We start from the raw sequence: 19,134 nt of genomic DNA, 5'->3' as shown, positions 1-19,134 counted from the left end.
GAAGGTCTGCATAGTGCAGTAGTGACACATTAGCACAACTGTGAGACCCGGGTCCAGCAACTGGGCTTGGAAACATCAAGTACACTGCTCACTGCCAGTGAATAGGTAAGTGGAGTTTTCAAGTCCTGCTCATAGTAACTAAAAAAAGCCATCTTGGACCTCCAGCTGGAGCTACTGGAGCAGGCTAAGCGATCACATGCTGCTAGGGTCCCACAGACCCTGGTTTAGAGTGCAGTGTAGACATACTCTAAATCTTTGTCTCCAAGTATATTTCTCTACTGTGTCTTTGTATATGTCTGTTCGTTTTTCTCTGTACTGTTCTGAATCTATTTTGTGATTTTGGCTGCCTACGTTTGTCTTTGTAGTCTGTCTCTAAATCCTTGTAGTCTGCCTCAGTATAAGCTTTTGCCACTTCAGCAGACTACCTCACTACAGCGAAAGGTATAAAACTAAGGCTGATTGTTACCAAATATAAAATCAGGGGCTATGAATCAGAAGTGGAAACAGGGAGAGAGAAAGCATCAAAATCCAGAGGAGGACAGTGCAAACTATCTGAAAAAGGAGAGACTGAGATAGAAAAACACTTTGTTCGCCAATATTCAAAATGTGAGGGATTGGGAGAAAAGTGTTTCCTCAAAATCTTAAACATGAGACTTTTCATCAAAAAGAGAGCCAGTGGTGACACCCTACCAGCCCAGAAAGGGACCCAAAGGAAAGAGAGATAATAACCCATTCCCCAAACACAATGCTAAACCCCTAGGTGGGGCAAACGGTAACTCAGCCTGTCAGTCACCAGAGGAGTCCGTCTTGGACGAGCTGCGTTTGGCTTGCCACGCTCATGACTTGCTGAACTGCTGAGAGCCACACATCCAGCGGGGGAGGGAGCGGGGTGTGCCTCTCTCTGCCCCCTTCCCACTTCCTCTCCCCCTGGCGCTCCGGCCCGGCTGCGCTGCCCGACGGAAGGGGTTTAGCGCCAGCGCCTGCCCCTCTGGCTGCGGACTGCGTGCGGGGCTCAGGACATGGAGGGCTACGGGCTCTTCCTCGTGCTGCTGGTCTCGGCGCTGCTGCTCGGCTTCCTCTCCGTGCTCTTCGCCCTCGTCTGGGTCTTTCATTACCGGGAGGGGCTCAGCTGGGACGGGGGCTCGGCGGAGTTCAACTGGCACCCGGTCCTCATCATTACCGGCTTCATCTTCATCCAGGGGATCGGTGCGTGAGGGGTGAAGGAAGCGCAGGGGGTGGGAGGAGGGACAGGGAGTGCCTGGGGCGGTGGGGAGAGGAGCGGAGCATGGGGCTGGTGGGACAAGGCAGCGAATAGACTCGTGTGGCCGTTGTTATTGTTGACAGTATCAAGCTAGAGAGTCTGGTTCTCTCGAGTGAGCGCCCAGCCCCCGCCCGGAGAAGGGACAACGGGGCTTTCGTCATTCGCTGAAGCTGCTGGGTGTGTTTTGCTCTGGGGCCGCTTATCTACCCTAGCCTGGCATTTCTTTGCGCCGCGAGTAACGCTGCGGTGTGTTCACGGCAGGCAAGCGAGTGCAGCATTTATGCAAGTGGTGGAACGAAATGTCAGGGCTGACGCGTTATCTGCGCCTCTTCATCATGCTGTGTTTGGGTCTTTACAGCCCCGTGAACAGGCAAATCAGAAAAGAGAAGAGAGGTTCTGCACCACTGAAACCATGCCTAGGGAAGGTCTGCCTTAGCCAGAGCAAACGGCAGCATCCTAAATGCCGTTTAGAAAGTAATCAGTCAGCCTGGTTTTAGTGTAAATCGCCCCATCAGGCTTCCACTTCTTGTTTTATTTAATTTTAACCCGGCAACGTAACTTTTGTGAAATGACCAGGGCAGGAAGGGAGCTGTTACAATAATTCTATTTTTGGTTGCGTAATCTTCAAACTTTCACTGACTTTCAAGCGCCTCCTGTTAAACAATTGCACCGAAATTAGTCCCTGGCATCTTTGTTCTAAATGCAGAGATTGTTCAGAAAGGGCTAATAGTTACTTTCCCTTTTGGACAATAGTGACTTAAATTTTATTACTTCGAATGTTTGCTAGCTCCCCAGAAACACCGAATGAAGACAGAATATGGTGCACAATTGTATCTTTATGTAATAAGGGGGAGAAGAGGAAAAGTTTCGATTCTTTTATTAGGCTTTAAACAATAGAGAAAATGGTAGGAAAGCTCTGGATGAGTGGAATAACAGTGACAATATTATGTCTATGATTTGGTCCAAATTGAGACTAAAAAGTGCAAAAATAAAGGCATTAGACTGCATCAGAAAATGGTAAGTGTTGGGTGGAAAAAAAGGGATAGAATGATAGAAGAAATAGACACAGAAGAATAATAAAAAGGTTCCACTAATCTGCTCCTACTGCAATCTGGCAAAATTCTTGTTGGCTTCAATAGGAGCAGAATCAAGTCCTACATTAACAATGTCCAGGTGCAGTGCAGAAAAAAAAAAAGTAAAATACCAGATTATTTTACCACTTTTTTCTTTTTGTTCAGCTTTTAAACTTCTTTGGGGGAAGGCAGGGAATCATTTCTAGTCTTTTTGTTTGGAAAAAAAATCAATATAAATGTAAATCAGGGTTTGGTTTTTTCTTCACTTTTTGCAGTAGTGGTTAATTTAGAAGGTGATTTTTGACCACTTTAAATACCAAAGCTTTTGTTTGGTTCACTGCTGAATGATGGTCCAGATTCATCCAGTAAGCTCACTAGTCCAAAACATCTTGATATTTCATAGGAAATTGCTGCAAGCACATTCCTGCAGCAGTAAAGTCAGGCTGCATCTACACTAGGGGGTATCTATGTCAGGTATGCCTCCTAGTGTAGACACAACCTATGCAGATGGAAGAAGTTTTTCTTTCAGAGTGGCAATACCACCTACCCAAACCAGTTTATCTACATTGATGGAAGCACTCTACAGTGGGGGTTATTAGCCCTGACCAACGCAGCTAGGCTGATGTAACTTTTCAGTGTAGACAGAGCCTCAGATTTAAAATCAAAACATAAGGGTCAGGTGGCCTTTTAGTTTTGGTTGGGATAGGGAGTTGTGATTTAAAAAATAAAATCCAAAACTCATTCCTTCAGTGGGGAAGTAGTCCCAGTTTGGTAGCTTAAAGTAAAACTATTTCTTTTTTGTCCATTTCTAATAGGTTCAGTAGATCACATGAAGGGCAGTTTTAGGATCTGATTTAATGGTAAAGCTCGTATTCAGTAGAAGATGGATCAGACCTATGACAGGGTGACTAGATGCTCACTGGTGGGGAAGAGGCCAGAGAGGCCCTTTTGGTAGAACTAGTCCCACCCTTCTTACCCTGTCAATCATACAGTATGCCCCTCCAGTCAACAGGGGGGAAAGAGCAGGATTTCCCTAAGCCAGTGGTTCTCAACTTTTCCAGACTACTGCACACCTTTCAGGAGTCTGATTTGTCTTGCGTACCCCCAGGTTTCACCTCACTGAAAAACTGTTTGCTTACACAATCAGACATAAAAATACAGAAGTGTCACAGCACACTATTGCCAAAAAATTGCTCTCTCATTTTACCATATAATTATAAAATAAAAGTCAACTGTAATATAAATATTGTCATTACATTTCATTGTATAGTAATTAGAGCAGTATAAACAAGTCATTGTATGAAATTTTAATTTGTGCCGACTTCTCTAGTGCTTTTTCTGTAGCCTGTTGTAAAACTAGGCAAATATCTAGATGAGTTGATGTACCCCCTGGAAGACCTCTGGGTACCCCCGTGGATACGTGTACCCATGGTTGAGAACCACTGCCCTAGGCACCAGGCTGTAGGAGTGACTCCTGGTACTGCAGAGTGAATGCCTAGGTAGGAGACCTCAACCACTGAAGAGCATACTGCAGACTCTGAGGGCAAGACAGACAGGTTGAGCCTGCTATGGAGATCCAGCTAGAGGTATTTCTCCAAACCCCTTACCTTGGGACTGCATTGTTGACAGCACTGTAGATTCATTAGCACCCCCCTCCCCAATCCCTTTTTCTGGGACCTCACAGGGAACGTATTCCTGAAGGCATGGGGGTTTGTGACTTCCATTTTGATCTCCCAACCAGAGAGACTTAAAGAGGCCCACAAAGGGCAGGCCACCCCCTGCAAATAGTACATAAGTGGGGCTGGTGTTGTGACCACTCAATGTAGATAACTGGGCTTGGTCAGGTTCCCCCACCCCCTGAGGGAGGAACCACCAAGGACTCTGTTCCTAGGCCCTTAATCAGTCTGCATCAAACTAACAACTTTTATTTACAAGGAGGGGAATTTATTTTTGCAGAAAGTAGACAAGTTTCTCTCTATAGACCTTTACATCACCACCCTGAGATTTGGTATGCCCTTCTGCCGTGATCAAAGGTTTTGTTTAAAGCAATATTTACATAGGGGATTTTTAAAAAAAGTAAATAAAAGGTCATCACATCTCAAAAGAAATAAGTGTAAAAAGAAGTCATTGGTAAAAGAATTATCTGTAATATTAAACTCTGAGTACAGTTAATATTGTCAAATAACAGGAAAAGCACTTGTGGAGAATGAAAAGAAGATTGTGCAAGAAGTTGGGATTAATACAAGATTAAGAACATAAACAACAAGATTATGGACCTGATCTAAAATTCACTGAAGTCAATTGAAAGACTACCATTGACTTCAAAGGGATTTGGAATTGGATCAGGCCTTAAAATAGGGCACCCTTTTGTTTACATACTGTGAAAAGAGGTAAAATTTCAAAGTAATTAATATTGTATTAGAATGGAATCTCAAATTAAACTTAACTGTGGGATATGAATGGGTAACCAGATCATCACAAACTGAGAATAGAATGAGCACAGTGGTTATTTAAGGGTGGGATGGAAGGAAACAGAGGGGGTGGAAAGTTTTGGAAAAGCAGAAGTGTGAGGTATGAAAAAGAAGCATGGACAGTGGTTGAGAAGTAGACTTGTAAAATGACTGAGAAAATGTAAATTCAGTGCGGGAAAAAGGGACAAAGCTGGTTGTTTTGCTGTTATCTGTAAGCGACCCAAGAATAAGCATAACTGGAGAACAGACATAGTAAATGAGCTGGTGAAAGAAAAAGGTGCATGGGCCCCTACACAAAGGTAAAAAATATTTATTGCACGGCACCAGCTCCACCACCAAGATGAGTTTTGACACAACAACGTGTACAAACATAGGCAGTTTCAGAAATTAGCATGCATATTTAATGTAGCTAAATTAAATATTAATTTTCTTAATGAAGAAAGTAATTTCATAGCAGTTTTTAGAAATACTTGTCACTGTTTCAGTATCTTTTTGATGGAGGATTGTGCAGGATTGGAGAATGCCTCAAAGTGGTATTTTTTTATGTCCACCTTGAACTGCCCCCTAGCTATCACAGTGATGGGCATGGTGCCAGTATATGAACATAAACAGGAAATAATTTAGGTTCCTCCACTCATGGGAGTGGAAAGGATGGTGAGCCCTTAATCATCTGAGTTTTAAGGGCAACATTTTCACTGGAATTCCTTAGTTTCACAAAACTTTGAATACATCTGTGTTGCACCTGCAAAATTCCCATTTGTCACTGTAAAATGGATAATAGAAGCAAATAATTCAAGTTCAATTACAGTTATGGAGGCCATAACAACTGGGTCTCAAACATGGTCTGAACAACTCCTATGGCACTCTCACAAAGAGACACAAATAAGCAACTATTGTGGAACCCAAACTTTTTCCTGAAGTTGCCTTTACAAGAAGAAATACTACAGTAAATTAGGATGATGCAAAAATGGGTGACCAAGGAACTTTAGCATGTCTGAATAGTTGCTAAGCTCTTGGACACATAAATATCCATTCCCACAATTTATCCAAAACCCAGTGGAATTTTTGCCCTTATAATTCAATTCTGAAAGTTTCATAAAAAGATGATAGAAAATGCATTACATCTTCCTCAATCTATTTGTGCCAACCAAGTTTCTAAACAATTTTAAATGTAACTTTCTTATTTATGAAGGAATCTCAGGAAGATGTAGAAAGGTTTGTAAGCCAGTATTCATCAATGGGGACGATGGAATAAATCTTCCCAGTTTATTTAGAGTGTTAGCTCTGTGATGTATTACAAGTCCTATCTTAAGTTGGGCCTCTATAAATTTTAAGAGTTTAATGGTAAATGAAATTATTTTTATTAATTGAAAAGGCATCTTATGCTTAGGTTAGCATTTAGTAGGAAAGTTATGAACTAATTTACCAACAGAGAATTGAGGAACTGAGGTACATTCCAAAATATTTTGAGAAGGGCTGAAAATGAGGGGATGTGATGGATATAGGATTGTTGATAAAGCTATTAGTTATTTTTATCATGAGATAATTCTTGCTGAGTGTGTACCTCATGCTACAACTCAAAGAAGAGGTTGCACCAATCTGATCTTGTACAGCCAGGAACATTCAGATAGGATTTTCCATATGATGAAGTATAGCTTAAAAACTGCCCACTAGAATTACAGTTACTTTATCCAGAATACCTGGATACACTTAATTGGCCATGAAGCTACAAAGGTGGTCTTTGATACAGAATAAAGGGAAACCTACCTTATAAAATTTAAGACTATGTGGAAAGAAAGTACTGTCTCTTGAGGCCAGAGCAACATCTGATGCCACATACTCCTTGTTTCCCTTGAAACACCAGAGTCATCATCGTCAGTACCGGGCAAATTAGTTGAAACAATAGTTAAGAATAAAATTGTCAGACACATAGAAAAACATAAACTGTTGAGCAATAGTCAACATGGTTTCTGTAATGGGAAATGCGTCTATTATCTATTAGAAGTTCCTTTGAAGGGGTCAAAATACATGTGGGCAAGGGGATCCAGTGACATAGTATATCTATTATTTCTAGAAAGCCTTTGACAAGCTCCCTCGCCAAAGGCTCTTATATAATTAAGCTGTTATGGGATAAAAAGGAAGGTCCTTCCATGGACTAAGAACTGCTTAAAAGACAGGAAAAAGGGAAGGAATTAATGGTAGATTTCTGAATTGGAGAGGGGTAAACTAGTGTGTTTCCCGAAGGGTCACCCTACGACCATCCTATTCAATTTATTCAAAATGAATCTGGAGAAAAGGTAAAGAGGAGGGGGCCAAAAGTTTGCAGAATGATACTAAACTGTTCAAGATAGTAAAGACCAAAGCAGACTGTGAATGAAACTTCAAAAAAAGAATCTCAGAAAACTAAGTGTTTGTGGCAAGAAATGGCAAATTAAATTTAATGTGGATAAATGTAAAGTAAATGCACATTGGAAAAAATAACCCAACTATAAATATCATATGATGGGGGCTAAGTTAGCTACAACGAGTCAGGAAAAAATCTTGAGTCAATCATGGACAGTTCTGAAGATGTCCACGCAGTGTGCAGAGGAGGTCAAAAAAGCAAACAGGAAGTTAGGAATCATTAAAAGGGGATAGAGAATAAAAACTGAGAATATATATTGCCCTTAAAAAATCCATGGTACGCGCCACATCTCGAATACTGTGTACAGATGTGGTCCCTTCACCCTCAAAAAAGAATTCTAGCACTAGAAAAGGTTGAAAAGGGCTCTAAATGATATGGGGTTGAGAGGGCCCCTATATGAGGAAAGATTTAAAGAGGTAGGACTCTTCAGCTTGGAAAGAGGGATTAATGTGGGGATATGATAGAGGTATATAAAAATCATGAGTGATTGAAGAAAGTGACAGAGAAAAGTTATTTACTTATCCCAATAATACAAGAACTAGGGTCACCAAATGAAATTAATAGGCAGCAGGTTTTAAAACAAATAAAAGAAAGGTCTTCTTCACGCAGTGCACAGTCAACTGTGGAACTCCTTACCTGAACGAAGTTTGAAGGCTAGGACTATAACAGCGTTTAAAAGAGAACTGATAAATTCATGGGTTAAGTCCATAAAATGGCTATTAGCAGGATGGGTAAGATGAATGGTGTCCTCTAGCCTTTGTTTTGTCAGAGGATGGAGATGGATGGCAGGAGAGAGATCACTTGATCATTGCCTGTTAGGTTCACTCCCTCTGGGGCACCTGGCATTGGCCACTGTCAGTAGACAGATACTGAGCTAGATGGACTTTTGGTCTGACTCAGTACGGCCATTCTTATGTTCTTATGCCAACCTAGACCCACTGTTGCTGCCAGAGAGAAGCTACACGCTTTAAGTAAAGAGCTAGGATCACCTAGTTCCAGTCAACTGAATAGAAAATATGACCCAAAAATGCATTTTTCAGGGTACCAAAACTATTTGTGAATTCAGGTAAAATTTGGTGACTAGTTTCAGCCAATATAAAATGGATTTTTTTCTGAAAAAAGGCAAACAGTTGGTTTTCATCATTTTGAAATAAAATGGTTGGACTTTTCATTTCAAAATGTAATTATAGTTATTGCGGTTGAAAAGTGAAAAACATCAGGAACCAAACAATAAAACCATTGTGGATCGAAAAACACCCCAAAAACTAAATGAAGTCTCCTCTCCCCCAACAAAGTTGTTTTGTGTTGTTTTTTTTTTTTCATTGTTTTGGGTGTTTTTTATCTGAAACAATTTTTTTTGGTTTTGGTTTGATTTTTCATTTTGTCAAGAAACCAAAAATTAATTCATTTTGGTTTGAAACTAACCAATTTTTTTCTGGTTTGTCCCCCAAGCCAAAAAAATCAATTATTCCTTCAGCTCTACATGCGAGTTAAAGATCATAAGAAATGTAAACTCTTTCAGCTGATTATCATTTAGTTCAGGGGGATGCCTCAAAGCTCCTGTCCTCTGAGTGTGTGAATAAATATTGTGTTGATAGGTAACACCGTTAATAGTCACCTATCCTAAATAAAATCCAGCTAACCTTAAATTAGCCAATAACTCTTCAGAGTTAAGGAATAATATTCTGGAACTGGCTTAAAACTTCGTAACTCTAAGTTATTTTTAATTTGAGATAAAAAAATTTCAAATGTAATGGGAAATCTATGTTTCTCAATGTTTTAAATATTATTTATTAGTTTGTAAAATATAAAGAACCATATTCTGCCCTCAGTTACCCATTAATAATAGAAGTTGCATTTGTATATCAGAGGGCAAAACTATGCCCACATTATTTTCAGAAAACTTTGGGAATAATTGCATGAAAATCTTCAAGAAGTTGTTTATGATTATGCTACTTAGCTTCATTCATAGTAGGACAAGGCAAGGCATTTTCCTTTTTGTTAGACAGTAATCATGAGACTGACATGCTGAACTGTAGCAATCTTTGCTATGTCATGTGGTTTGACTCCTGCCAAGCTGTCTTTAAAATGAGGCTGCAATCTTTTTTGAGTTTGAATATTGCATGCTTTACTTGTATCCCATTCTTGAACAAAACCCCATAAAATATCTAAATGCTGTATGCACAGTTATATTAACAGGATTTTTTCATTCCTGTTATGTTTCCCATAGGATGTAGAAATTTACATTGATCTGAGACCTGCTCATATTCAAGGCCATTCCATTTGTGAACAGAGTTCTCTTTGTGAATTCTGTAGTGAAATTCTGTAATTTCTGGCATGCATTGTACCCAAATAAAATCCAAATGCATAAAAGCAATTTGGCATTCATTATTACTCATCCAAACACAGACAATAAATATTTCCTTTCAGGATTCCTATCACATATAATTTCATTAATGCTAAGATTATAGCGCAGTAGTGAACTGAAAGCACGAGTGCTGTTTCTTTTGCTAAGCAGTGATTTTATCCTTATATTACTGGGGAAAAGTAAAGAAATATACTCACCCCAACCCCCCGTGGTGTACATAATAATGCATTCATGCTCCCTCAGAGTGGGAACATTTCATATAGCTAGGAATACTCTCATTCTTTTGTTTTCAGCATAGTTAACTGTATATTCTCAGCTTGAGCCTAACACATCTGAATGCCAGGCTACAGCCAGAAAAATTAATTTAGGTTTATATCAGTTAGCTCATTGTTAAGAAACTATTGCTTTGTTAATTGTGAAGGGACTGTCCCCTCCAACCATTAAATGATTTTTGGATTTTTTTATATTAAAGTGATAAATTTCTGCCTCTCTTCATTCAATTGCTTTTCTTCCCTTCATTGATATTTCCTTGGAAGGGAGGGACCCGTGCTTATAATCTGGCTTTTTCTTATTGGTGAGCAGTTAAGATAATGCTATTTCATCTGCATTCCAGAGTCAGATGCAGCCTCTCCTTTCTGTAAATAATATAGTTTAAGGACCAACAGCTGTGTAAAAGGGGTCAGTGCCAAAAAAGACATGACTTGTGTACATACAGTGGGTTCTGAATTAGTAATAACAATTGCACAGCGATTCATTCCACAAATTTTCTCAGGAAGGGGCGTGTGATAACTAAAAAAGCAGTACCTGATAGGAGAGCAATGCTTTCAGACTTAGATAAAATGTACAATTTGCTAGCGTTCTTTTGCAATATGCATATACTAAAAACTATATTGATACAAGATTAAGTTTTGCTGAACCCCTTAGATTTTAAGGGTCAGATTTTGATTCCCTCACTCTCACTGAGTAGCATCTTACTCCATACATAGTCTCATTGCGGCAACGGAGCTACTTGTGGAGTAAGGCACTATTTAAAGTGAGTAAAGGCATCTAAATAAATTTTTTCCAGTATATGATCCCATGAATTAATGAATTAGGCCCCAATCCTGCAATTTTATCAGCAAAAGAGGACCCATGTGCCCCATAGGATCCCATACAGATCAGGCTTCAGGAGCAGGGCCTAACACTTGTTTGCTGTTAGTTTTTAACCTGCTTAGGCAAAACTTCTATGAAAAAGTTAGAAGAAAGTTTCTCCCTGGAGGTTATGCTTTGGCCTGAATTGTATGTTGGGAACTAATGAACACTATGAAGTGGGAGGGAGAAAATCTGACTACTCTAAAGTTTTTCCTGTTCTGTAGTTTACATTGGAATGATTTGAATTATGCATGATTATCAAAATCTTTATAGAAAAGAGATTTACTGTTAAATCTTTCTTTTATTCCCTCCTCAGCCATTATTGTGTACAGATTGCCCTGGACCTGGAAATGCAGCAAACTCCTGATTAAATTCATCCATGCTGGGTTAAATACCATAGCAATGATTCTTGCAATTGTTTCTCTGGTAGCTGTTTTTGATTTCCACAATGCCAAGAACATTCCCAACATGTACAGTCTGCACAGCTGGATTGGACTGACTGCTGTTATATTTTATACTCTGCAGGTCAGAATTTAACGAATGTATTTATAAATAAGATATAAAATGGAAGAATGTGTTCTATAATTAATTAAAGTACAGTAGAGCCTCACTAATTTACATTATCTACTGGGAGACCTATTTTGATTTACTGAATTTTGCAAATGTGCAAATAAAACACACAAACAATTAAAAATATTAAGGATCCTGTAACTTGTTCATCTTACTTTGATGTAAAAATAGCAGTATTACCACAATAGCATGGGCAACAGCGGAAGTGGCGTGGACTAGTCGTCCTGAGTATGTACTCAAGGGATTCAAGTGAGTTTGTGCTCAGGGAAGCTAGCCTGTGCTATCATGGCTGCACTACTATTTTTAGTGTATTAGCTCAGATAAGAGCTAGCATGAGTATGTGTACACGACCTGGGAATCACATCCCTTGCTTGTTGTGTAGAGACGTACACTACAAGTTTAATATGTGTCATTTTCTTTATGTTCAGTTTAGTGATTCTGCATTTTGAGCTGAAGCCAGTACAATAAAAAGAGGCCTTGGTTACCTAGTGGTCAAGAGGAAACACAGAAAATAGCCACTCCTGCGCTTTGTCCCTCACTCCCCAGGCTGGCAAGAGCAGGGAATCCCGTGGAGTCAGTGTGTTCTGATACTGCAAAGGGGGAGCATTTTGCATCGCTGTTCAGCATACTCTCTATTCCTGACTAAAGGAGCAACTGGCTTATGAGGGGCTGTGACCTGCATCAGTTGGCCCACCGAGCTGCTGGGGGTGGTGGGTAGCTACTGTCCCATGGCCGGCCTGCATCAGGCCGTCTGTCACTACGGAATTAGCAGAGGGAGGGACGCCAGCAAGACTCTATAGCGCGCCCCTCAGGCAGGGGAGCACCAGCAAGAATCTATAGCGCTATCGGGATTTTGCTACCCAAGGTGGGTTGGCCGGGGTAGGGGAACGCAGGCCCACCCAACTCCACTGCATTCCAGCCCAGGGCCCTGTCAGTGCCAGGGGGTCCCGCCACCGGGTCAGCGGGGTCCCTCCGGAACACACTGACCAAATAGACTCACCTCACTGTGCAGTTCTGTCCCTGGGCTCCTTCCTACCCAGTCCCTTGAGCGAGTCCCTCCAGTCCTTCCAGCTTGTCTGGGTATTCCGCTGCTGACAACTCCAGCTCCCCTTCCGCCTCAGGGCTCCTTCAGGTACTTGGCGGTGGGCAGCTCCAGCTCCACCTCAGGCTCCTCCATTTCGTCCGGGTATTCAGCGATGGGTAGCCCTAGTAGCCCCTGTCCTTTCTCCAGGTCAGGTTTCTCCTGTTCCAGGGCCTGAAGGGAGCAGCCAGCGGTCTGCATCTGCCTCCCTCCCTGGTGCTGCCCTGACTGGGCTAAGGGCCCCGCCCTTTGTACTTTCTGTTCCATCCCTCCCCTTCCAGGGGGTGGAATAAGCTTGGTCTGGCCCTGCCCCCTCAGGCTGAGAGAGTGGCTCTTTACCCTTAGGTTCGGAGGGAAGCCACCCTGGCTCCCTACAGGGGCCTATTGAAATATAAAAAGTATTACTCTCATTAATAGACATTCCACCATTCCCACCATTCAACATTTCTCTAGCGAAGCAGTAGTGCCTAAAGAAAAAAGTTTTAATGTGATTAAATAAGTTGTTACAAATTAATAGTCTGAATAATTATATTTCAGTAGAATTCCTGAGGCTATGCTCATATACAGTACTGTAGCTAGAAGATACCTTGTTCCTATGGATATGGTACTCTAACCTGCCCTATTTGGACAAAATGTATTTGAATACAGTGAAGTAAAAGGTAATCTATCTAGGAACAGAAAAGAATGCAGGCCATCCCTATAGAATGGGGGCACTATCCTGGAAAACAGAGACTCTGAAAGGGACTTAGGGATCTTAATGGATAAGTAACTCAACATGACCTCCTAATGCTGGCCACCACTTCCAGCAGCTCCCATTGGCCTGAAACAGCGAACCGCAGCCACTGGAAGCCACAGTTGGCCGAACCTGCAGACGCAGCATGTAAACAAACTGGCCCAGCCCGCCAGAGGCTTTCCCTGCACAAGTGGCGGAACAATTTTGGGAACCACTGATGTAAGGGTATGTCTATACTACGCGCTGGATCGGTGGGCAGCAATCAATCCAGCAGAGGTCGATTTATCACGTCTAGTCTAGATGCAATAAATCGACCCCAGAGCGCTCTCCTGTCGACTCCTGTACTCCATTGCCGTGAGAGGCGCAGGCAGAGTCAACAGGGGAGCGGCAGCAGTAAACTCATCGCAGTAAGTAGATCTAAGTACGTCGACTTCAGCTACGTTAGTCACATAGCTGAAGTTGCGTAACTTAGATCAATTCCCACCCCCACAGTGTAGACCAGGGCTAGCAGAGAAAGGCACAACAAGAGCCAATGGCTGGTAGATAAAGCAGGACAAAGTTAAATTAGAAATAAGATGCACGTTTTCAACAGTGAGTGGGATTAAGCACTGGAACAAACCACAGAGTGAAATGGTGGATTTGCCATCTCTTGATGTCTTCAAATCAAGACCTGATGCCTTTCTGGAAGATATGCTTTAGTCAGACTTAAGTTACTTGGCTTAATAGAGGGGTATCCAGGTGAAATTCTATGGCCTGTCCTATACAGGTCAGACTAATTGGTCCCCTGGTCCACACCGCTTCCAGCAGCTCCTATTGGCCTGGAGTAGCGAACCGTGGCCACCGGGAGCCGTGATTGGCCGGACCTGTGGACACAGCAGGTAAACAAACCGTCCCGTCCCATCAGGGGCTTACCCTACACCAGTGGCATCCCAAGTTTGGGAAACATTTCTATAGGGCAACATACTTAAAACTATATTCCTAGTCCAATTAGGTTCAGACCTTAGACACCTTAAAAACGAACCTTTTATCATGGTTTCAATTTTTATTTAAAAGTGCAGATTTCTTTCACGGTTTTAATGCTGAATCTGTATTCTGTGTTTAGCTTGTCTTAGGTTTTGCTGTCTTTCTGCTGCCCTTCGCTCCAGTTTCTCTTCGAGCATCTCTCATGCCAATACATATTTATTCTGGCCTCCTCATCTTTGCAACAGTGATTGCAACAGCTCTCATGGGATTCACAGAGAAACTTATTTTTGCTCTGTAAGTACTATATTTCATAATTTCACTCTTCCACTTGTTTGCTCATTAAGTTCAACCATTGAAAACGATCAACAATGTATTCTAGTATTGATCCATTGTTTATTTTTAACAACATGAATAGTAGTCTTTTTTTAGGCAACTTTAAGATGATTGTCCTTAAAACAGTTCTATTTATTTTTTCCCTCAAAGGAAAACTCCTGCACCTGCATATAACACATCTCCACCAGAGGCGATTTTTGTCAACACTCTTGGTCTTTTGATTGTTATCTTTGGTGCTCTTATTTTGTGGATGGCAACAAGACCCCACTGGAAACGCCCACCAGAAGAGAATTCTAAAATTCAGCAACCAAATGGAGGGACACCTGAAGGTACAGAAGAGGAATCCACTATGACAGACTGCAGCAATACAGATAAATCTGATGTGGAGTTCAATAGTGAAGCAGCAGCCAGAAAACGAAACCTCAAACTTGATGAGGTAGGGCAACGGTCTACCATGTAAAGGGAGTACACAAAACTGATGCAGTCTTACATTATTAAAAAACGCTATTCCTATCCAGCTGTTGATTACATTTGGTATGTAAACAGGGAACTTCTATCAGGCTTGCTTAATGCAGTTCAGTTTTTCTGCACAACTAGTATGAGCTGAAAAGGTCTTTAAAATTCAGTAAGATCCACATTTGTCATGACATTCCTTATTGTACCTCTGTTTAAAAGAATTGAGGACTGGGATGAAAAAACATGTTGAGATTTGTGCCTTTTTAAAAAAAGGTAGTATGTCTGGAATAAGGACAGAATTTTAAAAAGCATCTAATGGGAAAATAATTTCCACATCACATCTTAATGTATCGGTTGTTTCTATGCACTTCACTAGTTTCTTTAGCCAGTTATTATGACTGGGACAAAACACTGCCCTGAGTTATGCTGTGAATGGGCATGAAGGAGAGTTATATATGCACAGCAGAGTGCAGAATTTATCCATTAGCACATGCCTATGTTGTTCTATAATATTGTTCCACTTTCTTAAGGGCCTTATTCTCAAAGCTTATGAGCATTCTCAATTCCCACTGAAGTCCATGAGAACTGAGGTCACTCTGGAATTTTCAGAATCACACTATTCAAATTTTTTGGCCAAAACTGTTTAATTAGGAAAGAAATTAAACAGAATTTTTGTTGAAATTTTCACTAAAATGTCATGTTGTTTTTGACCCGCTTTTTCCATTTATTTTTTTAATAAGCATTCATCAACATCTTGAATAGGTTTTAAACCAGCTCTAGGACATGTATAGATTTATAGCCAGCATTCACCCTTGTATACATGTGATTGCTACCGAAATCCATGTGAGCTACGAGTAAACATCTAACAGCAGCATTTGACCTGTCTTGAAATATATGCAGCTTTTACATTCACTTTATTAATAGAATTACAAAAACTATGTATTGGGTCATCAAATCCTTTCCCTTGGCCTCTGGAACCAGTACAGTATTGTTCTTTATGGTTGTATCTTACAAGCTAATATTTTGAAGCCTTTTTTTCTCCATTTTAATCTGGAACAGTAAGATAAGGAAAGCAGTGTCTAATGGTTTAGGCACAAGTAGAAGTCAGGACATATGGTCTATGTCTACCCTTCAATTAGAAACCAGTGGTTAGTCTGTGCCATCTGATTTGGGCTTATGGGGCTTGGGGTAAGGGGCTGTTTAACTGCGGGGTAGACAGCTGGCATGGGCTAGCTGCAGGTTTTTAATTACAGTGTAGACATACACATGGATTCTCTTCCCACCTCTGCCACTGGCTCACTCCAATCTTATAACCTCTGTCTTACTTTCTTCATTTGTAAATTGAAGATTTATGTAATGCTTAACTTAGGCAATTAATTTAACATTTGTAAAAGTGCTTTGCACTTCTGTAGCTTTCTTTGACAATCAGTATTAATGCATTACTTTTATCTAAAAATCTTTCTCAGATATAATAAATAGACATTGCATTTACTTACTTACATAATTCTAGAAGAATGGAAAACTACTCTAATAGAAAAATAATTATAGTGGATGGCTTTATGTAATTTCAAGTGTCCAAAGTGATTAGCCTTTCTCTTGCAATCTGCTTGTCAGGGTTGCCAAATTTACTTTTGTAATACCAGTGTCTAGACCTAAAATCATTTTGACAAGTGGCATAACTACTTCATGTTTACCACTATTTATGTTGCAAAGAGCTCTGGACTAGAGCTTTGGGCACTGTACCACTTTCCATTTCTTCTGAAGACTATTTTCATTTTGGTTTATATATCAGCTTCTCACATATATTTAAACACATTAGGATCCCACAAATATTTTAATCTTTCTAGCTCAAAGTGATGTATTGACGTACATAGTTTTGATTACTTGTTGTTATTTTAGGGCTCCTTTGAGATAATAAAGCACCTTGGGTCACAAGCTTGGGTTTGTAATAACATTGAATCATTTGAGTACAATACAAGAAAAGCTAGTATATTAATTCTTAGGAAAACTTCTCTACAGTTCTGTTTTGGTAAACAAGGTTATATCCTAGGTTTCTGTATCACTTACATATATGTCTGACAGAGCTGTGTGCTTGATCTTAATTGCTTAGAAAAATATTTCTACACACATTGTTTAAAAAAAAACAACCCATATTACTGACATCTGCCGTTTCCTCTTAGGGTACGTCTACACTGCACGATTATTTCAAATTAGCTTAAACCGATATTACAAAACAGATCTAATAAAATCGGTTTAGCGCGTCCACAGTGGGATCACGAAATCGATTGTTTGCGTCCATGGTCCAAAGCTACCATCGATTTCAGGAGCGGTGCACTGTGGGTAGCTGTTCCTCAGCTATCCCATAGTTCCCACTTCCGTGTTGAGAGCACAGTGCCTGATGGGGCAGAAAACATTGCCCCGGGTGGTGCTGGGTACAGCCTCACCCCTCCCTTTGTGAAGGCAGCAGACAACCCTTTGGCGCCTTTTTCGCGGAGTGCATTGAGCAAACGCCATAGCACAGCAATCTTTCCCTTTTTTTTTTCACGTGGTGGTGGGGGGAAATAAACTGAGGAGCTGTTCCCTGAACCACGCCAGACACTGTGTTTGAACCTACAGACATTGGGAGCTCAGCCAAGAATGCAAATAATTTTCAGAGACTGCTGTGGACTGTGGGATAGCTGGAGTCCTCAGTACCCCCTCCCTCCCTTCATGAGCGTCCATTTGAGTCTCTGGCTTCCCGTTACGCTTGTCACACAGCGCTGTGTATCCTGGAGTTTTTTATTCAAACGCTTTGGCATTTCGTGTTCTGTAACGGAGCTGCATACAACAGATTTGTCTCCCCATACAGCGATCAGACCTAGTATCTCCCGTACGGTCTATGCTGGAGCTCTTTTTCGATTTCAAACTGCATCGCCAGCCGTGCTGATCAGAGCTCCACGCTGGGCAAGCAGGAAATGTAATTCAAAAGTTCGCGGGGCTTTTCCTGTTTACCTGCCCGCTGCATCCGAGTTCAGATTGCTGTCCAGAGCGGTCAGTGCTGCACTCTGGGATGCCGCCCGGAGGCCAATAACGTCGATTTCCGTCCACATGAACCCTAATCCGAGTTATCACTATCGAATTTAGCGCTACTCCTCTCGTTTGGGAGGAGTTCCGAAATCGATTTAAGGAGCCGTTTAACTCTATATTAATGACGACGTCGTGTGAACGGGTACAGCGTTAAATCGGTATATCGGCCATTAAACCGATTTAAAGTCGCAGTGTAGACCTGGCCTTAGAAAACATGCGTCTTTAGGAGATCAAAAACTTCTACACATTTTAATATAGAATTCAGATATGAGAATGGAAAATACTTTCTTCCCATTGCCTGATCAGACCTCCAGTCCCACTCTTTGTAAAAGAGAGGATTGCTGCTTCCGTCTTTTTAAAGTGTACCCTACGTGTGTCTATATTTCCCAAGACAATCTGGATTCACTAAGAATCCCTCTGTAGTCTGAGTCTAAAATCAAGAAGGCACTCTGCATTCATGGTAATGTTTGTTAAGATGAGAGGAAAAGTGAGGAAATTTAGAGCGCTTGTTAAAGTTCACTGTGACCAATTTATATGTCCTTGAAGTTACTGCATCCTAGTATGGCTGTACAAGTTACGCATTAGAAAGGAAGGGTCGCCGTAATTTATACAATGTGATAAATTGCACCGTGTTTTTTCCTGTGATTTTTTCATAATCTGATCAATCTACAGTGTTTTGAAAGGTTGACTCAGTGAGCACCTGATACCTGAATAAGGCCCTTAACAAAAACAAAACAACAAAGATGCTTTAGTGCTTATGAAAGGTGCCATCTTAACAACTCTGGAGGCTAGATTCCTCTGTTTATCTATAGAACAGGTACAGCACAGGAAGCAGTAGTTTGAATGTCTACAAACTTGCCAATTATTGTGTCTCAATCACCTGTGGAGATATGTAATACATTTTTAATATCCATGTAATCCTTCATGCGGTGTTGAGACTGCACACAAAACACCCACATTTATTAGCAATATGGACACCTGTCCAGGAATTGGCCTGGAATAGACTAATTTCACAAGGGACATAGTACAGTAACTATTTAATCACTTTTAACTTGGGCTATGGTGGAACCAGAAACTTATAGGTGAAAAGTTCTGCATTCTGTGAACAGTATAACTTGTTATACTAGTCACTATGCCTTTTATTTTCTATTTGCTACCTCGACTATCTAAGGCCTGGTCTATACTACACGTTTAAACCAAATTTAGCAGCATTAAACCAATTTA

General features: G+C 40.9%; 1 protein-coding gene across 5 annotated transcripts in view; it reads left to right on the top strand.

Annotated features, from left to right (window-relative positions):
- The first annotated feature begins 244 nt into the window (after window positions 1-244).
- Window positions 245-19,134, top strand: part of CYBRD1 (cytochrome b reductase 1) — a 57,628-nt gene continuing 38,738 nt past the window's right edge. For 4 of the 5 annotated variants that reach the window (XR_012656647.1, XM_075070119.1, XM_075070120.1 and 1 more), the window contains exons 1-4: window positions 844-1,206; window positions 11,025-11,233; window positions 14,195-14,349; window positions 14,539-14,824. Coding sequence is in view for 4 of the 5 variants with exons in the window: in XM_075070119.1 (XP_074926220.1) it covers window positions 1,020-1,206; window positions 11,025-11,233; window positions 14,195-14,349; window positions 14,539-14,824 (837 nt within the window). In the remaining variant the exon portion in view is untranslated. Of the gene's footprint in view, window positions 1,207-11,024; window positions 11,234-14,194; window positions 14,350-14,538; window positions 16,780-19,134 lie in introns of those variants that run through there. The other variant, XM_032771040.2, reaches the window with a different exon arrangement.

The sequence above is a fragment of the Chelonoidis abingdonii genome, chromosome 10, assembly GCF_003597395.2.
Source record: "Chelonoidis abingdonii isolate Lonesome George chromosome 10, CheloAbing_2.0, whole genome shotgun sequence".
Lineage (NCBI taxonomy): Eukaryota > Metazoa > Chordata > Testudines > Testudinidae > Chelonoidis > Chelonoidis abingdonii.
Note: the sequence above shows the minus strand (reverse complement) of the source record. Positions and strands in the feature narration are given on the sequence as shown.